At 45.2% G+C, this 21,135-nt stretch overlaps 1 protein-coding gene across 2 annotated transcripts in view; it reads left to right on the top strand.

The window, feature by feature from the left end:
• The window catches only part of LOC147728656 (kynurenine/alpha-aminoadipate aminotransferase, mitochondrial-like), a 486,130-nt gene that overhangs the window by 302,560 nt on the left and 162,435 nt on the right, over positions 1-21,135 (top strand). For both annotated transcript variants that reach the window (XM_086962430.1, XM_086962432.1), the window contains exon 7: positions 2,681-2,746. In XM_086962430.1, coding sequence (XP_086818556.1) covers positions 2,681-2,746 — 66 coding nt within the window. The remainder of the gene's footprint in view (positions 1-2,680; positions 2,747-21,135) is intronic.

Genomic DNA, 21,135 nt, shown 5'->3' with positions numbered 1-21,135 from the left:
CTCTTTACATATTTTAGCAAGACGAGTTTTCAGTGTCTGATTGTGCCTCTCTACAAGGCCAGCAGCCTCGGGATGTCGGACGCAATGGAATTTCCACTGATATCCTAGCACGCAACAATGCGATTTAGAGACTGAAAATGCAGATACTCTAATTCTACTCCTCTACGTGAAACTCAACTCCGCCTAAAGTTTCCAGCAAGTGTTTACCTTTGTTGCCTCCATCAGCATCAGTTTTCTTCTTTTAAGATGCTATCACCAGATAATTTCTATGTACTTCACTTAAGCTATATGACATAATTTTTACAGTCATTTTAAAATAAGCATTTCATGATATGTGTACAGGCATATCTAAAGTTAAAAATGTAATGACATCTTTACAGTCATAATTATTTTACATGCCTCACCTACCCTACTGTAAATTGCATTTTACTGTGTCATATTTTAAAAAACTATCAGGGGGTAGTTCTTCAATGTTCTTCATATTATAAAGTGGGGTAATGCATTCTACTGTTTAAAAAGAAAAAAAAAGAAAATACATTCTACTGTGCACTTTCAGCCACACCAAGTTTTTAAGCTCTAAATGTATCCTATTTTATTACGTGTGGTCCCTTAGAAATGCAAATGCATTCTACTGTGCACTTTGAGCCACACCAAGCTTTTTAGCTTTAAATGTATCCTATTTTATTACGTATGGTCCCTTTCTTCCCAACATGCTTTGAGGGAGATTTTACTGTTTCATGTGGTGCGTCCCAACATCTTCTCTATGTGGTGTGTCCCCACATCTACATTGCGCATTTTAAACTTTGTTTCATGTGGTACAACCACATCTGCGCATTTTAAACTTTGTTTCATGTGGTATTATCACATCTGTGCATTTTACAAATTGTTTCATGTGGTACAACCACATTTGCACATTTTACACAGTGTGGTCTTGCTCCACACATTTTACACGGTGTGGTCTTTCTCCACACATTTGACACGGTGTGGTATTTCACCACACATTTTACACGGTGTGGTCTTTCTCCACACATTTTACACTGTGTGGGTATCTCTCACACTTTTCACCCAACATGCTTTGGGGAAGTTCTGTAGTGTAGCTCACCTTTCCATTTCCACCCTTTCCTTCTTTGTGAGCATAACACATGTTTCTTTATTTACTGTATTTAATACCACTACTGTATACTGCTTGTGTGAAGGACAGCCTTCATTTCTTTTTCTGTCTTCGGCTGTCACTGTTATCTGTACTTATTTTGTCATTTCATTTTTCTAATTTCTTTGTAACACCCTGTGCGTACTTCCTTGTTTGCCTGGCCAGCATACATGGTCTTAGTACTTGGTTTCCTCTTAAGTCTGTTGTATGGTTATGTATTTATTTTTTGTGTTTCTGTGGAAAGGAAGATGGTGTGATAGTACTTGTACTTTTCTTTTCTCTCACTTCCTATCCACTTTACTTCCTCTGCTTGCTATTTCCATATTTCATTTTCACGCCTTCTTTCATTGTACCATTCACTATATTACATTCTTTTATTTTCTTGGATCTTTTAGATGCCTTTTAAAACTTCTTTCCTTTGCGTTGTAAAGGGGGGAGATATGTAGTATGCTGCTGCTCAGCCAGAATGACTGTTTTATGGAATGTTAGTGTTTGGAATGTGTCCGTGTGTGAATCAGTTGGATGAAGGGCTGAGCAGCAGTGAAGCTGCTCCTGGTGGGGCTCCTACAAAGACTCTGACTTTACCTGTCAGTAAGCCTGATTCATCAATCATATATGCGCTCGCAAAGGGCCAGATTCTGAGAATCTGGCCCTTTGCGAGTGCAATTTTTGCATTCGGGATTCATCATCCCAAATGCAAAAATCGCTACATAGGAATGAATGGGGAGTTATTCCTTATTTGCGATTAGCAATTTGCTAATCGCAAATAAGGAATAATTAGGAATCGCATTTTTTGGGATATTCCTACATGAATCCCGTTTTGCGAGCCTGTAATAGCGATTCCTTATGAATCGCTATTAGAGACTCGCAAAACGGGTCTTTCATGAATCAGGCTGTGTGTATCTAATTTACCACTTAAATTATTCTACGTGGTAAACTACCTGGCTTGGAGCGTCCTTTCTTCAATACTACAGCGACTCTCATACCTGATTCACAACAATGGGCCTTTGTTTCGTCTGAATTGCAAGACTGCTGTTTCTGTCACCAAGGCCACTGTAAATATATAGTAAGCACAAGCAATGCAGCAGCAAGTGAAAGCCATTCGCCTCACATCAACATTTGTTAGAACGTGTGCTGAAGTCTTACGCATTGTCTTGGTATCACTGTCATGAAGGTCCTCTTTAACCCCTGGCCTACTAGGTACGATTTGTATAAGACGTTAAATGAAGCCTGTTGAATATGAGCATAAAAAAACAATATGAAATGGAGAGAGAACGGATTGAAACATGCAATCATTAGTTGTCTGGAAATTCTATTTGTTAATAACGGATAGCAGTGATATGCTCAGCAGAAAGGAATAAACATCATGAATATATTTCCATAAGTTTGATTATAATACGTGTGGGACATATTTGCAGAAACAAACAGCATGCTAAAAAGGTGCATTTGACCTAATCATAGTCATTCACTTTATTATTTTACTAAAACTTTCATGCAAAAGTTTACATTAGTTTTGCTCTCTTTTTTTAGATTGCAAGAGAATATGACTTACTTATTGTAGAAGACGATCCATATTTTTACCTTCAATTTACCAAGGTAAGCCTCTGCTTATATGGTATTATTTATCATTAATGTATTTAAGAATTTTAAAAGCATTGTTTCCTTTTAGTTACTTGAGATCAGCATTTGTGAAGCCCAGACCAAGTAGTATTTGTGGGCCCCCCCAGTTTGGGATTGACTTCTATACACAGGGAAAATGGAAAGAACACATTGAAGTAGCAAAAGTAGGCTGATGATGATAGCCTGGGCTGTAACATAGAGTGGATGGGTGATCCTGTAGGGGCTGCAACAGGTAGAAGGTGAGTTATCGAAATGAGCTGCAGGCAGTGGTCAATGGGTGACCAGGTCAGGTCTGCAAGATCAGTACCCAGGTAATGAGCAGGCAGACAAAGAGATGGAAATGTGCGCTCTTATGCCAAGACTCATCCCAGCAAGGAAATATTTACTAGGGGGAGACAGTATGGGCATTCTCTGTGCCACATGTTGGGCAGACTTTCACAGACTGAGAGGCATCAGCAGCAATGTTGGCTGCTGCCTGGAATCATATCCCTAAACACAACACAGAAAGGCATGCACTTGGTAACTGCTGCATGGGCACGTCTCCCACCCACCACCCGTGGGAGCGACCAAAGGAGCCTCAGTCCCCTCTAATAGGTTTTGGTTTTCCCACTGATACCAATGCCACAATCAAATCAACTACTCTTTTAAATGAATTACTGCGCGATATGTGAGGGCCCGTTTGATGGTCTGGAGGGGAGTAAGGAGTCAAATCTAAGGTGTAAGTAGCCCTGTTAAAAACTCATTGCTCGCCACCTATTTAAAGACGGTGGGCCTGATTTGGATCTTGGCAGATGGGTTACTACGTCACAATGGTGACGGATATCCCAGTCGCCGAAATTTAAATCCAATATTTCCTATGGGATTTATATTTCGGCAAACGGGAGATTTGTCACTATAGTGACGGAGTGACACAGCCAGCCAGAACTAAATCAGACCCCTGGGACCTCAAACAAAAAGTCTGATAGACACCGCCACCATATTATTCCTTCCCACCCCCCCCCCCACCCCCCCCGGTCACAAGGCGACCCTGGGCAGAAAAGCGGCGGACGGTCTTTCCCTCCGCGATGGTCCCCCCCGCCATACTAAAATGGCGGGGGGGATTTCGAGCAAGGATGGCGGGCGGATTGCTCCCTTCAATCTGCCCGCCATCCTAATGACCCCCATAGACTCTATGTTGCAGTAATACATTTTAAAGGGAATATTGGGTGTGATATATTGCAGGGAGGTTTTCAAGTATAGTTTTCGTTAAATGTAGTTATGGTGTTTTATGCATTAAGCTCACAATTTGCTGCTAACATTTGTATTTCATTTGTATTCATTATAAGCCCATGTCACTGTCTGGGTTCAAAGCTGCGTGTACCAGCCAGAAAAAGTCAAATGAAAATGGAATTTGCTCATTAACATGCCAACAATCAATATTTCAATTTCTAAAACATGTGTTGTGCTCATTTTGTCCCCATGGCAAACCCTGTTTTATATCGTCCCACTTCTTTGCTGAGATGTACAAATACACTGACCCCCTTCTTTGCTATCATAAATTGGGGCTCTATTCTTCAGATACATCTGCCTCACATATGAAGAACCACAGAGCATTAGCGCTAATTCTGTGGACAACAATTTACAACATCTATTCAAAGCCTACATCAGTAACTGCTGCCAGGTAATTATCAGATATAGACATGAGTAAAAAATGGTTCACCGGTAAGCACTGCACCTGTATTTAAAGTGCAACTCATTGTACATATCTGTCCACGGGTAAAATTAAAAAAAATACACAGAAGAGCAACGCTTTCTTCAAGATACTATTGGTGAATCAGTAACGAAAGCATTCAATTTGACTTTCGGTTTTCAGAAATGAGAGCGTGGATTCAGGCTCTATATCTAATATATTTACCATTGTTTTATCCAAATTTTGGTATTTATATAGCACAAGCCTAGCTGTGAAGCAATGGAGCTTTGCAAACCACATGAAGGATGGGAGACAAGGGGGTGTTACAGAGATCAATCTTTGACACATTTAGGCACAGGGAGGTTAAGTGAGTTACACAGAATGACAAGATGTTGAGTCTTATGCTGAGGCCGGGATTCAAACCTTGAGCACCAAGTTCAAGGGGCAGCTCGATGCACTTGACCACGTCAAACAATAAGTCTTTCGTAAAAATGAACCCAGTCAAAAATTATGGAAGCCAGCTCACCAATCCAAGGAAGGTGATAGTAACTCACACCTAGTGGAGGAGGATCCTTTCTTATTAGGAAAAATAGGAAGCAAGTAAAAGCAGGCAAGAGTAATACATGGTCGAGGCAAGATACTACCAGCAGAGGATAGAAGCTTGCGTAAATGAAATGAATGACCATAGGCATGTCCATCAGAAGTCCATTTGCTATTGCAAATTCATGAACAGATGACTAAAAAATACGCAAGACAGTGTAAAGCCCCCAGCACCTTTCTTATGAAGAAATACCAACAGGGGTGGCCTTAGGCATGTGCAAGCTGTGCACCTGCACAGGGCCGCCAATCCCCAGGGGCCGCTGTGAAAAGATGGCCTGGTATATGATGTTCACTATTCAAGTGAGCACCTTGCACCAGTCCAAACAACCCTTATGGTGATGGTTGTAAAGTCAACCTTATAGACCAGCTATCCTAGTGGTAGCATGGACAAAGCAGTCTTAGGCTAAACTCAAGAGGGCATGTGAAGCCAGCTGTTTTACCATATGTAACCCCTTTAATACCAAATGAAAGGACACCACACAGGAAATATATAAAATATATATGTTATTTATTTCTAGGCCATCCCGCTGAACTCTTTATGAAGTCAGAGGCATAAGCACAATACAATATATTTAATTAAAATACAATAAGTTACACAAAATACAGTAGGGCCTTAGGAGCACGCTAAACCATATACTAAAATAGTGGTATAAGGACCACTACACGGAAAGTGAATAGGCCTAGGGTATAGAGAATCGCTGGGGCTACGCTGAACTACCAAGAGTTGGGAAGCAGGAGGCCCACGGGATGTGTGTGCAGTGTCTAAACACACACGCGAGTTACCATAGAGAATGAATGGGAACGTAAAAGATGGAAACTAGTTATTTTAGGGCACTTCTGACTGGACTCAATGAAAGTTACTTGAAACCTAGACAATTGGATAGTCAATACCCACAGGAGCACCGGAGTACTCGTGTTACCTCACCCACAGGAAGCGGGTGCACAGGTGTCAAAGTGTGTTGGGTTTCGTCGCTGAATCCTATGGAACCTTGAGGAAAGACGCTGCTGGCGACCAGGAGAGAAGTGTCCGGTTGGATCCAAGGATGATCGAGGATGAAGAGGACCTGAAAGCAGAGGGGACAGAGTCTGGGTCACTAGCCAGTGACCAGGAAGGAACCAGGCGATGTCGTGAAGCAATCAGGTGCTGTCGTGAAGCTTGTCTCTGCAGCCACATGGACCAGGAGGCGTCGACGACAACCAGGAGTCAGGTAAGGACTGTCCCACAAAGGCTCTCGCTGTGGGCGATGTCTGCTTCCAGATTGGAGTCAACAAGTTTTGGCAAAGGCAACCCATGCAGGAATCGAAGTTGGCTTCTTAATCAGCCCAGCAAGGTCTGATGGGCTGCTTCTTTTCAGGGAAGCAAGGGCCAGTCTGGAACAACCAGACCAGTGGTGTAAATTCAAAGGTTCATCGCCAAGATGGCCACTAGCCAACAGGCAAGTGACCGGACAGACGCGTCGAGCAGGAAAATGCAGAAGGGCCCCACGCAGAACTCGTGGAGTGTGCAGGACTGATCTTCGGTGCAGATGATGCTCGGGGCAGGGGCTTCTCAATTCCCAATGCAAAGCTTCTAGGGTGCCTCGGGTGCTGCACAAAAAGCAAGTCGCAGACTTTTCAAGATGGCCGGTCCCACGTCTCTCGTCGCCTCCACGGGTCTCAGCTCTGCTGGGACTGTGGATCGGGCTGTTGGAAGTCTGGAAGTCCGGTTCTTGTCAGGCTCTGTGCTCGGGCTCCGGCGGGTGCGTCGACAAAGCAAGCCGTTGATCGCTGGATGGTGCCTGCTTGTGCAGGGTGGTCACTCCTTGACCACAAGGGAGATTCTTCTGTCTTCTTCTTGCAAAGTAGATAGTCGAAGGTCCAGAGTTTCGTTTCAGAGTTTCAGTCAGGATAAATCTAAAGTCTTGGGACTCAGCTCCTACCTATATACCAAATCTAGGGGCTGGATTACCTGCTAGGTCCCTCCTATGGGTGGGACCAGGGAAGGGGGTGGTTACACCCCTTTCCCTTTGTCCAGTTTCGCGCCAGAGCTGGGGCTGGAGTGCCCCAGCACCGGTTTGAACTGGACTATGCATGGGACACCTTGTGTGCCCCAGGCAGTGTCTCATTTCATTCAGCCCTCCCTGCCCCAATACACAAAAGCCTGTCTGGGGTGGTGCTAGCACCTTCCAAGGCAGTAAACCTATTGTCCAAGCCTTCCTCGCTGGAAGGCCTACTGGCAGCAGGAGGTCAGACTTGTGTTTGTGGCAGCAGCATCCATTTTGTGATGCTGAGGCTCTGGTCAACTTTAACCGGGAATAGTAGGAACAACATGTCTTCTCCCTCTAGAAGGGTGGAATGCTACCCCGTCACCAGAACTGGCGATGGGGTAGTATTCCAAACCGTATGACACCTTACTCAACATGTTTTGATAAAGCCAAACCAGAGTTAGCATTTAACCGCGAGGTTCATAATGCACTTAAGAGTATATGGTATGGCAATATCCTAGAACAGCTATAAGGACATAGTTCCGAAAGCTTCAGACAGGCTCAGCTCATGCTAGAGCACTATCTCACATAAAACCAAGCACTCTGCCGCCAAAATTGTTAAGGCCTGCCATAGGAGTGACTTATAGGTGTATATGTGTCTAGATATAAAGTTAGATATAGGAATACTATATGTAAGCAAGGGGTGATTGCATGACCTTGCTCCAGCTGAGTGATAAGCCAGTTGTGTCAATGTGAGTGGCGAGCCAGGGGTGGCATAATACATGCTGCAGCCCCTGGTAGGCCTTGAATGCACCTATGCCCTGGGTACCTATAGTACACTGTACAGGGGCTCATAAGGTGACCCAGTATCCAATTGGTAATGGACCTAAAGTACATTGTAGTGAATTTAGAGAGAGAGCAGCTGGGCTGTTGGTCTGATTAGCATGCCCACAGCCACATTAAGTCGAAAACCAGTGAAGCAAAAAGTAAAACGTGGGGTGACCATAGGAAAGCAGACCCTACTCTCCTACACAACCCCCCCACCCCCCAATGCAGGGACATTAGACTAACCTTGACCAGTTGTGTCTTTATGTTCTAAGTGGAAGTACCTGGAGAGACCTTCTGCATTGCCATGGTCAGTCCCTGGTTTGTGCTCCACTGTAAAGTCCGTCCCCTGTAGGGAAATGGACCACCTGAGCAGTTTGGGGTTTTTACCCTTCATCTGATTTAGCCACAAGAGGGTCTTATGGTCGGTCTGAATCTTGAAGCGAGTGCTAAACAAGTATGGTCTCAACTTCTTCAGGGCCCACATCACAGCAGGTCTCCCTCTCAATGGCTGACCAACCTTTCGCTCTAGGGGTCAGCCTTCTGCTAATAAAAGCAATAGGCTGATCTTGACCATCTACATTAAGTTGTGAAAGCACAGCTCCCACCCCCAACTCAGAAGCATCTGTTTGGACAATGAACTCTTTGGAGTAGTCAGGACTCTTTAAGATAGGTGAAGAACACATGGGCTTTTTCAGGTCATCAAATGCCTTTTGGCAGCTTATTGTCCACTGAACCTTCTTTGGCATCTTCTTGGAAGTCAAGTCATTAAGTGGTGTCACAATGGACCCATAATTCTTAACAAACTTTCTGTAGTACCCAGACAGGCCCAAGAAAGCACTGACCTGTGTCTGGGTGATTGGAGGAGCCCAGTCCTTGATGGTCTGGATCTTACTCTCCAGTGGTTGAACCTGACCCCTACCTACAAGGTGGCCCACGTACACAACCTTACTCTGCCCTATCTGGCACTTTGTTGCCTTGATAGTTAGGCCTGCCTTCTCCAGGGCCTCCAATACCTTCTTCAGGTGGATCAGGTGATCCTCCCAGGTGGAGCTGAAGACAGCAATATCATCTAGATAAGCTGCACAAAAGTCATCCAACCCAGTGAGGACTTGGTTCACCAACCTTTGGAAAGTGGCAGGTGCATTCTTCAAACCAAAGGGCATCCCCACAAATTGATAATGACCTCCTGGGGTTGAGAAAGCAGTTTTGGCCTTGGCATCCTCAGCTAACCTGATTTGCCAATAGCCAGCTGTCAAATCAAATATGCTCAAAAACTTGGCAGAAGCCAATCTGTCAATGAGCTCTGGGAATTGGGTGAGCATCTGTCCTAGTGACAGCATTGAGACCTCTGTAGTCCACACAGAACCTCATCTCTCTCTTACCATCTTGGGTGTGAGGTTTTGGTACAAGGACTACTGGGCTGGCCCAGTGGCTCTCTGATGGCTCAATTACTCCCAGTTCCAGCATTTTCTGCACCTCAGTCTTTATACAGTCCCTGACATGGTCAGGTTGCCTGTAGATCGTATTCTTCACAGGCAGAATGTCACCAGTGTCCACCTCATGGATGCACTAGTTAGTCTGAGTAGGTGTTAATGAAAACATATGTCTAAAGGACTGTAAAACTTGTCTGCAGTCCTGTTGCTGCTGGTCAGTGAGGCTGCCAGCTAAGGCCACACCATCAACTGAACCATCGTCAGGGTTCTGAGACAGCAGGTCTGGGAGAGGGTCACTCTCTTCCTCCTGCCCCTCATCTGTAGCCTTGAGCAAGCCCATGTCTGCCCTGTCAACATATGGTTTGAGTCTGTTGACATGGAGCACCCTGTGGGGGCTCCTGGGAGTGCCTCGGTCCTCCAAGTAGGTAACCTCTCCCTTTTTCTCAACAATGGTGTGGGGACCAGTCCATTCGTCTTAGAGTGCTGCTGGGGTCACTGGCTCCAGCACCCACACTTCTGTCCTGGCTGGTACTCAGTCAGCACAGCCTTTTGGTCATGCCAAGCTTTTTGAAGTGTTTGGCTAGCCTCAAGGTTTTTAGAAGCCTACTTCATATACTCAGCCATCCTGGAGCGGAGACCAAGTACATAGTCCACTATGTCTTGTTTAGGCTTTTTGAGAGGTAACTTCCATCCTTCCTTCACCAGACATGGGGGTCCTCTTACATGATGTCCAAACAAAAGCTCAAAAGGGCTGTAGCCAAATCCCTTCTGTGGGACCTCTCTGTAAGCAAACAGAAGGCAGGGTAGAAGGATGTCCCATCTTTGCCTAAGCTTTTCAGGTAAACCCTTTATCATACCCTTCAAGGCCTTGTTGAACCTTTCAACAAGCCAATTGCACTGTGGATGGTAGGGAGTAGTGAATTTATAATTTACACCACACTCTTTCCACATTGCAGTCAAATATCCTGACATGAAGTTTGCTCCTCTGTCGGATACTACCTCCTTCGGAAAGCCCACTCTTGAGAAAACTCCCAGGAGGGCTCTTGCCACAACAGGAGCTGTTGTGGTCCTTAGGGGAATAGCCTCTGAATACCTGGTGGCATTATCCACTACAACCAGTATAAATCTGTGCTCAGATGCTGTTTGGGGATCCATTGGTCCAACAATGTCTATCCCAACTCTTTCAAAGGGTAACCCCACCACAGGTAGTGGTATCAGGGGGGCCTTTGCGGTGCCACCTGCTTTGCCACTGGCTTGGAAGGTTACACAGGAGCGACAAAACTCCTTAGTATCTTCTGACATATGGGGCCAGTGAAAGTGAGGGACAAGCCTGTCCCAAGTCTTGTTCTGGCCCAAGTGTCCTGCTAAAGGAATATCATGGGTTAAGGTAAGAAGGAAACCTCTGAAGGACGGAGGTATAACCAACCTCCAGGAAGCACCACGCTTGGGGTCTCTAGCCTCAGAATAAAGGAGTCCTTCATCCCATTACACTTTGTGGGTACCTGTAGCATTCCCAGCAGCATCAGAAGCAGCTTGCTGTCTGAGGGGTTCAAGAGAGGGACAGTCTAACTGTGCCTGCCTCAAGTCTGCCCTTTAAGGTCCCCTTGTCCCAAGAAAATCAACCTGTTCAGGTTCAAGCTCTTCTGGGACAGTTCCCTCAGAGGTCTCAAAATCAGCTTCCTGTGAAGGCTGATCTTCACTTGTAGGCAGGGGGGAAGGCACTGCCTTTACCCTACTGCTCTTTCTCTTGGGAGACACTTGGTCCATAGTTTCAGGATCCAAGGCCTGTTCAGTGAGGCACTTTTTGGCCTGTGACCTGGTCAAGCAAGGACATGTGATGCTATACCTAACATCTTTGCATGAGTCCTATACTCCACTTCTGACCATTTTGAGGATTCAAGGTCATTGCCCAACAGACATTCAACGGGGAGATCTGCACTTACCACAACTCTTTTGAGGCCAGTTACCCCTCTCCAGGAGAAATTAACAATTGCCACACTATGTTTAGTAGTGACATTGCTAGCATTGGTCACCAGGTAATTATAACCCAGTACAATCTGTCCAGGGTCCTCAACGTTAGGTGTCACCAGTGTGACACTGGCACATGTGTCCCTGTATGCTTGAGCCACTTTGTCATTTATCAAAGGTGTTTGCATGTATTTGCCCAGAGTACTGGGACTCACAGTAGAGGACATAGCCATGTCCCCATCACAGACAAGAACAGCCTGAGTTGGTATTCTGACTAGGCCAGAATCCATGTCAGTTCCCAGGGTTAACCCTACTATAGCCTTGGGTTGAGAACTACCACTGCCAGCTGAACTAGGGGGTGCGGTTGCCTTAGGGGCAGCAGTGGTAGGGGCTGAATCTTTCCTGGTGCAGTCACTGGTCCAGTGACTAGTGGATTTACATACATTACACCAAGGTTTTCTGTGGCCATCTTTCTTCTTCTTCTTGGAAGTTTGGGACCCCCCCCTCATTGGACTTTTGGGGCCCTCTAGAAGACTTCTGTTCTTTTTGTTTCTGATCTCCACCCTTCCGGTCTGCCTTTTTATGATCACCACCTTGGACCTGGTTTTTCTGCTTAACCAGGGTTCTGACCCTCTTATCTGCTCTCTTTCCCAATTCTTGGGAGAGGTCAGATCTGAGTCAATATGGTGTTGATGCAACCACTGGTTCTGACAGTTGTTAAGTATTTGCTCTCTCATGATCAAATTATACAATCCTGTATAGACCTTAACTTTAATTCCCAACAACCAGCCTTCCAGAGCCTTAGTGGCACAATCAACAACATCAGTCCAGTCATGAGTCTGTGTCTTCTGGGTGTCTCTGAACATCAACCCGTACTGTTCAGTGGTTAAGCCAAACCCATCAATCAGAGCACTCTTCAGGGCAGTGTAGTTGTTAGCATCCTCATCACTAACTATGAGGAGCTTATCACTACCTTTTTCTGAAAAGTAGAGCCACAAGTTTGCTGCCCACTGACTTTGGGGTACCTGCTGTACTTTGCAGGCCCTCTCCAAAGCAGTTATCCATTTGTGGATGTCATCCCCAATTATGTAGGGGGGCACAATCTTACTCAGGTTTCTATTTTCATAGGACCTGTCTTTATCCTTAGGGATATTGCTGCCACCAGTGGGCTCTAGCCCACCTAACTTCCTTTCTCTCTCAAAAGCAAGTTTTTCCTTGGCTACGGCAAGTTGCTCTCTCTCAATTCTGAGATTGACTTCCCTCATCCTAGCCTGGTGTTCTCTCCTCTGAGGAGAAGTCATTCCCCTCTGAGAACCCCTAGAAGCATTGGAATGAATGGAGTCACCTGAGTGAGATCTATTCCTCCTATACCTCTGATTAAGCCCACTTGGCGGCCTGAATGTGGCTGTCCCATTCTCAGCCCCAAATTGGCTTAGGCTAGCCTGGCTAAGTCTCCTAACTTGGACCTGGCTACCTACTTCATCCTCAGACTCTTCCTCAACCTCATCCTCCTCATCTTCTAAGACAGGGGGGTCAGTAGTATCATCTGAAGAGGGTAGGACCTCATCAGTATTACCTTTAGGGTCTGTGCCAGAGGCTTTTAGAGCTTCAGACTCATCTAAGAGCTCTAGGAGTTGCTGAAGTGTAGGGTTAGACCCTTGTTTCAGACTTCTTGTGGTACACAAGTGTCTCAGTTCCTTGAAACTGAGGATAGCAAATTTGGATGGTGCCCTGGGAGGGTCACTCTCCACAGGTGGAAGTCCACTAGCGGGTGCATAGGTGTCAAAGTGTGTCGGGTTTCGTCGCTGAATCCTATACAGCCTTGAAGAAAGATGCTGCAGGCGACCAGTAGAGAAGTGTCCGGTTGGATCCAAGGGCGGATCAAGGATGAAGAGGAGCTGAAAGCAGATGGGATAGAGTCTGGGTCACTAGCCAGTGACCAGGAAGGAAACTCCTTAGTATCTTCTGACATATGGGGCCAGTGAAAGTGAGGGACAAGCCTGTCCCAAGTCTTGTTCTGGCCCAAGTGTCCTGCTAAAGGAATATCATGGGTTAAGGTAAGAAGGAAACCCCTAAAGGACGGAGGTATAACCAACCTCCAGGAAGCACCACGCTTGGGGTCTCTAGCCTCAGAATAAAGGAGTCCTTCATCCCATTACACTTTGTGGGTACTTGTAGTATTCCCAGCAGCATCAGAAGCAGCTTGCTGTCTGAGGGGTTCAAGAGAGGGACAGTCTAACTGTGCCTGCCTCAAGTCTGCCCTTGAAGGTCCCCCTGTCCCAAGAAACTCAACCTGTTCAGGTTCAAGCTCTTCTGGGACAGTCCCCTCAGAGGTCTCAAAATCAGCTTCCTGTGAAGGCTGATCTTCACTTGTAGGCAGGGGGGAAGGCACTGCCTTTACCCTACTGCTCTTTCTCTTGGGAGGCACTTGGTCCATAGTTTCAGGGTCCAAGGCCTGTTCAGTGAGGCACTTTTTGGCCTGTGACCTGGTCAAGCAAGGACATGTGATGCTATACCTAACAACTTTGCATGAGTCCTATACTCCACTTCTGACCATTTTGAGGATTCAAGGTCATTGCCCAACAGACATTCAACGGGGAGATCTGCACTTACCACAACTCTTTTGAGGCCAGTTACCCCTCTCCAGGAGAAATTAACAATTGCCACACTATGTTTAGTAGTGACATTGCTAGCATTGGTCACCAGGTAATTATAACCCAGTACAATCTGTCCAGGGTCCTCAACGTTAGGTGTCACCAGTGTGACACTGGCACATGTGTCCCTGTATGCTTGAGCCACTTTGTCATTTATCAAAGGTGTTTGCATGTACTTGCCCAGAGTACTGGGACTCACAGTAGAGGACATAGCCATGTCCCCATCACAGACAAGAACAGCCTGAGTTGGTATTCTGACTAGGCCAGAATCCATGTCAGTTCCCAGGGTTAACCCTACTATAGCCTTGGGTTGAGAACTACCACTGCCAGCTGAACTAGGGGGTGCAGTTGCCTTAGGGGCAGCAGTGGTAGGGGCTGAATCTTTCCTGGTGCAGTCACTGGTCCAGTGACTAGTGGATTTACATACATTACACCAAGGTTTTCTGTGGCCATCTTTCTTCTTCTTCTTGGAAGTTTAGGACCCCCCCTCATTGGACTTTTGGGGCCCTCTAGAAGACTTCTGTTCTTTTTGTTTCTGATCTCCACCCTTCTGGTCTGCCTTTTTCTGATCACCACCTTGGACCTGGTTTTTCTGCTTAACCAGGGTTCTGACCCTCTCATCTGCCCTCTTTCCCAATTCTTGGGGAGAGGTCAGATCTGAGTCAATATGGTGTTGATGCAACAACTGGTTCTGACAATTGTTAAGTATTTGCTCTCTCGTGATCAAATTATACAGTGAGTATATGGTATGGCAATATCCTAGAACAGCTAGAAGGCCATGGTTCTGAAAGCTGCAGACAGGCTCAGCTCATGCTAGAGCACCATCTCACATAAAACCAAGCACTCTGCCTCCAGGATTGTTAAGGCCTGCCATAGGAGTGACTTATAGGTGCATATGTGTCTAGATATAAGGTTAGATATAGGAATAATATATCTAAGCAAGGGGTGATTACACAACCTTGCCCCAGCTGAGTGATCAGCCAGTTGTGTCAATGTGAGTGGCCAGCCAGGGGTGGCATAATACATGCTGCAGCCTCTGGTAGGCCTTGGATGCATCTATGCCATGGGTACCTATAGTACACTGTACAGGGGCTCATAAGGTGACCCAGTATCCAATTGGTAATGCACCTAAAGTACATTGTAGTGAATTTAGAGAGAGAGCAGCTGAGCTGTGGGTTTGATTAGCAGGCCCACAGCCACATTAAGTCGAAAACCAGTGAAGGTAAAAGCAAAACGTAGGGTGACCATAGGAAAGCTGACCCTACTCTCCTACAGCCGCCACGCCAATACATAATCCTCTGAGGATGGATACATATTTACATGGCGGCTACTGGCCGGGATTTGGCGGCCTCCAGCTCTGTTCCACTTCCAAACACCCTGACCCTCCTTCCCTCTTCACTGGTCTCCGCGCCTGCGTTCCTCCGGGGACCCCTTACCTACGCTCCCTGCCCAGGGCCGCCGTGAGCCTAGAACCGCCCCTGATACCAATCATCCCGATATACACCTGACCATGACCAAACACTTCAGGGAACATTGATAAATTATCATCCAGCGATATTATCGGTTGATAAATTGATCTTAAAACAATTGAATTCAAGTTTCTGGTCAGAGTGTGAAAAGAGGAGAGGTTCTCAAGGGTTCTTTACTCTAGTGTTGAAAACAAATAAAATCAGTTTAAGTTTTAACCCCCTTGATGCTGATGACGAGCTGAGCTCGACATCAGCCACGGGTGACGTGTGCGGATGACGAGCTGAGCTCGTCATGTATTACGGTAAATGGAAAACAGCCGCACAGCGCAAAAATCACAGCAGCAGCGATGCGGTTAAAATACATTGACACTATGCTCTAAATTATGCCCTACTTGACTTGTGTCACAGAAAGCACCCCTTTTCCTGTACCCCAAAATTGAAGCAATTTAACTAGCTAGTCCCATACTGAATTTGCACTTGTTAAATAATGTAATCCTCTGTTAGCCTATGGTAGAGCCAGCCTTGCCACAGTGAAGACTGACTTTGTATGTTTTTCACTGCTATGGCATGTAAAACATTAACCCCATGGGCGCGGCTGCGATTCTGCGCATGTGCAGCCGTTTTGAAGAGTGGGCGGGTTCATGACGGCCCCCAACCGTCATCAGCAAACGAGCACTGTGATGCATGACGGACGGGGGCGGTCATCAGCATGCAAGGGGTTAAACATACATCTACTTTTAAATACAATGCACCCGTCCCAATGGGCATTTAAGGCCTACCTTAGGGTTACTTATAAGTAATAAAAAGGAATTTCCCTCTCCTGGTCGCCCGCTTTTTAGGTTGACTTTCCATCCTACATTCCTTTCAGGGCATTTAGCCCTGGTGACCTCGTCCATTTGTAATTAAGGAAATAGTTCGATTTATTGGGTATTCTTTTGTTTATGTTTCCTCACCTGTTATAAACTATATGGCATGGACTTCACTGTATTTTTCATCGACACATCCATCGCTTTGCACAACTGGTCTTCGTTCTCTTGCTTCTTTTGTTTTTCATACAATGTTGCACCACGGTGCTACTATGAAGACCCTTTCTGCATTATCTATACATGCCTCAGCATGCCACTTGGTTTGCCCTGTTCCCATCATGCACTGGGACAGGAACAGACTAATTTGCATGTAGCCAGGTTCTGAGCTGGGATGATGCAGTGAGCTAAAAAACGGTGATGGATCAAGCCCTGATCTTTGGACTGGGTAAGAGTGGTCTGCTTAATTCAGACACTCTGTTCATCACCACCCCCTTTTCTGAATCGTTTTTGGCCACTTTAGGTGTGGCAGGGTATACTCAGACATGAGTCCCATGCTCACTGCACCATCAGGATTCAAGCAAGCCGGGCCGATGACGGCTGAAATGCCAGAAACCGGCCCCGGAAGCTTGTTTCCTTCCCAGTATAAGAATTGGCTTGGTAGTTTGGTTTGCCCTGTTCCCATCATGCACTGGAACAGGAACAGACTAATTTGCATGTAGCCAGGTTCAGAGCTGGGATGGTGCAGTGAGCTAAAAAACGGTGATGGATCAAGCCCTGATCTTTGGACTGGGTAAGAGTGGTCTGCTTAATTCAGACACTCTGTTCATCACCACCCCCTTTTCTGAATCGTTTTGGGCCACTTTAGGTGTGGCAGGGTATACTCAGACATGAGTCCCATGCTCACTGCACCATCAGGATTCAAGCAAGCCGGGCCGACGACGGCTGAAATGCCAGAAACCGGTCCCCGGAAGCTTGTTTCCTTCCCAGTATAAGAATTGGCTTGGTAGTTTGGTTTGCCCTGTTCCCATCATGCACTGGGACAGGAACAGACTAATTTGCATGTAGCCAGGTTCTGAGCTGGGATGGTGCAGTGAGCTAAAAAACGGTGATGGATCAAGCCCTGATCTTTGGACTGGGTAAGAGTGGTCTGCTTAATTCAGACACTCTGTTCATCACCACCCCCTTTTCTGAATCGTTTTTGGCCACTTTAGGTGTGGCAGGGTATACTCAGACATGAGTCCCTTGCTCACTGCATCATCAGGATTCAAGCAAGCCGGGCCGACGACGGCTGAAATGCCAGAAACCGGTCCCCGGAAGCTTGTTTTCTTCCCAGTATAAGAATTGGCTTGGTAGTTTGGTTTGCCCTGTTCCCATCATGCACTGGGACAGGAACAGACTAATTTGCATGTAGCCAGGTTCTGAGCTGGGATGGTGCAGTGAGCTAAAAAACGGTGATGGATCAAGCCCTGATCTTTGGACTGGGTAAGAGTGGTCTGCTTAATTCAGACACTCTGTTCATCACCACCCCCTTTTCTGAATTGCATATTTAACATAGCATGCGTGCTGTTTGGTGGAGGGCAGCCAGCCAAGTTACACAAACAACAGCTAGTGGGGAAACCACTGGTATACCAAACGCACAGCAATATTGCTGTGCGTTTGGCATACCAGTGGTTTACCCACTAGCTGTTGTTCCTGGAAAAACCTTGTATCATATACTAGAGACTTAGAGGTAAGTTAAATATGCTAGTTAGGAGCATTGCTAATTTCAACATGTTTAAGTGGTCCGTGCACATGGACTGGGCACTGGGCAACAGTGTTACAATGTGCAGAGTCCAAAAACCAGCAATTGAATCTAGCAGAAAAAGGGGGTGACAAATTCAACAAAGGACATGTAAAGTCATCTAGTTGCCCATATGAACCAATGAGATAGGGCCTTTATCTCTTAGAAATGACAAAGTCTTGACACCCATAATTGTTGTAATGCATCCAGTTTACAATATATTATTGCTTGTGATAACTCAAATTCTATTAAGTACCAACCCCTCTCGTATATTGACCAGCCTCTTTATTCTAGTTTTCAGGTTTCACTAATGTGTGCAACAATGACTAGTGAGTCATACGTTTGTTAGAAATCTCTAAACTTATTTGGTTTATGATCAAATTACGTTCCCCACAATAAGCAGATGAGGACCTATAACCACATGTTACGCATTATCACCTACCCTTCGAGAGTCAAACTAACAAACCACCTACTATAATACTGGCTACCAGATATAGTTACCATCCTCTGTTAAATTGTTACTTCCACCATTTCTATTTGGGCACCGTGACTCTAGCTATTCACATAGTCACCTTCTCATAAAACCAGGTTACACTTCTTCTTGACTTCAAATGCCACTGAAATCCCAATCACAACATTCTCTTGCTACCATTACCACCCCCACCACCTGTGCTTTATGAGAATAAACATCATTGACAGTTTTTCTACCTTGAGAAATCTCCTTTTCATTTTAGTACATCAGACCAATGCAAACTGACTGCAATGCCATTTGCACAATGTAATTCATGCCCATGCTTCCACTCTAGATGTGGCGGTAATGCACTGGTTTAATAATGACCCAGACACTTTGTTCAAACACAGATCGCAAAATACTACTGTTAATGGGACCATACAGATACACTCAACACAGAAGGACACTCAATCGGACTCATTTTGCGAGTAATCACGGTATGCCTTACTCCGTGCCAAGCTGACTTGCTTCCCTCTGCTCATTCTCCCCTCCTCTAACGCCTGAGATACAGACATCTTTTAACTCTATGCTTCTTAGTGAATCTGCCAGTAATGATCACTATTAGTGCCTGCTGCTAGTGGCATCTTAAGGATTTGGGGGCCCTGTGCAAGACATACATTGGGGGTTCCTGTAAGGAATTTTTTTTAAATTGTATTACCTACTTCCTGTTGAACTTGAACAGGGTCACACAAAACAGTGGTTATATGTGTTACCTGGGACCCAGAAGAATTCTCGGGGTAGAGAGAGACAGAGTAAGAGATAGAGTTTCATATAGAAACTACAATAGACCAAGGTCAAAGCGAGGGAGTTAACTTTCCCAAGGTGGCCCGCAGAAGTTGGGGGCCCTGCGCATTTGCCGATTTTGCCCATACCTTAAAACGCCTCTACCTGGTGCTCCTTTCTCTATGTAGTGATCTTCAATTCCCCCTTAACTTTTCCTTCCCCACTGCTGAAACCCTTGCCTTGTATGGGTTACCCATTCAAAAAGAACTGTCACTGAAACTGTTTTGTGAAGAAATGTGCCCTGAGACTCCACCTGGGCATTTTAGTGTTTTTTGATCTCCACCCTTTTTAACTCTCAAGACTTGCTACACTTGCACCATTTGAGGCCCGTGATCCCAGCTTTTCCCATTTCTCTGCACTTCATCAGAGACTGTTCCCTTTCACAAACTTGATAGAAGAACCCAATCAACCTAAGAAATACCCATGTATAGTTATAGACCTATGCTTCCTATTTTTTTTTATCTCCGATACTCTCACTACTTTCCAAAATACAGAAAAATCTTTGACAATGATCTATGTTTTCCAACAATAACCATATGTGTCCATATGAGGCATTGCTTTTATGAAGAAGCAACTCTAGATAAGAATAAGTTTATCATACATGATTTCTCTCACTGTCATAACAAAGTAATGCTCATACATCTAAGCCCTCCTGCCATCTAACCCAACAATCTTATCCTAGAAGAACATCCATTGTTAATGCAGAGTAAAACCAATGAGCTGCTACAGGTATATAGGAGTGTCTGGTTACCTACCAATCACTAAACCCTACCAATTAGTGTCTCACGCAATTCAACAATTTTTCACAACTGTAACCCCCACCCCTCTCAGACAACAACCATGCTATATAAACTTAATGTCATCCAATATTATTGCACATTTCCACCCTCAATTAAGATCACAAATATTATTCCACCATCAAGATGTGCATACTATTTCTCTCACAGGATAACCTCTTAAGACATATTATTGATAATTACACACACTAAACACTCAGGGGCATATTTACGAATGTATGACGTTACAAAGCATACATTCACAATGCATACCATTACAACAAAACTTTTACAACCCAGGATCCATTACAACGCATGCCATTACAACGTAAGTATGGGTAAGTATTTTTTTAATTTTAATTAATGGGAATGTAATAGTAGTGTAAATGTTGGATAGTGTAGGGGATAAAATTACTATTCTAACTCCAGGGGGGTGTAATAGTAGGGTAAGTGTTGGATAGTGTAGGGGTTAAAATTACTATTCTAACTCCAAGGGGTGTAATAGTAGGGTAAGTGTTGGTTAGTGTAGGGGTTAAAATTAAATTAAATACTTACCCATACTCACGTTGTAATGGCATGTGTTGTGATAGCATCTGTGTTGTTATGGCATGCGTTGTAATGGATCCTGCATTGTAAAAATTTAGCTGTAATGGTAGTGCGTTGTGAAAGTTGCGTTGTAATGGCTGTTTCCCATATTTACAAGCTGCCTGTGCCGCTGATGCGTCATTTTTTGTGACTCACTGATAGCGCATGTGTTTCTCCATATTTACAAAAACCCGTAAACCCACCCTGCGTGGCTTTTCGTGTACTTGTAAATATGGCCCCTTTTCACTGAGAAATTTGTGTGAAAGGGTCGTTCCATGGGTGTTGCTGTGGGTGTACTCATGCAACACCCATTGATTCTGCCGAATTCCCAGATTTACAATGTTTTGTAAACCGTGGAATGTGTCAGAATCCTACACCTCACCTGGGGAGGTGTAAGGAGGCGCAACAAGGAGAAATACTTTTATTTCTCTTCGTTTTTTTTTCTTGCTATGAGAAAAATGCCTTTAATGATTACTTTTGTGCGGGATTGTGTCCCTTCCTGCAGAAAAGTAATCATCCCTGTGATAGAGCGCAGGCTT

This window comes from Lissotriton vulgaris, chromosome 3_1 (genome assembly GCF_964263255.1).
Source record: "Lissotriton vulgaris chromosome 3_1, aLisVul1.2, whole genome shotgun sequence".
NCBI classification, from domain to species: domain Eukaryota; kingdom Metazoa; phylum Chordata; class Amphibia; order Caudata; family Salamandridae; genus Lissotriton; species Lissotriton vulgaris.
Note: the sequence above shows the minus strand (reverse complement) of the source record. Positions and strands in the feature narration are given on the sequence as shown.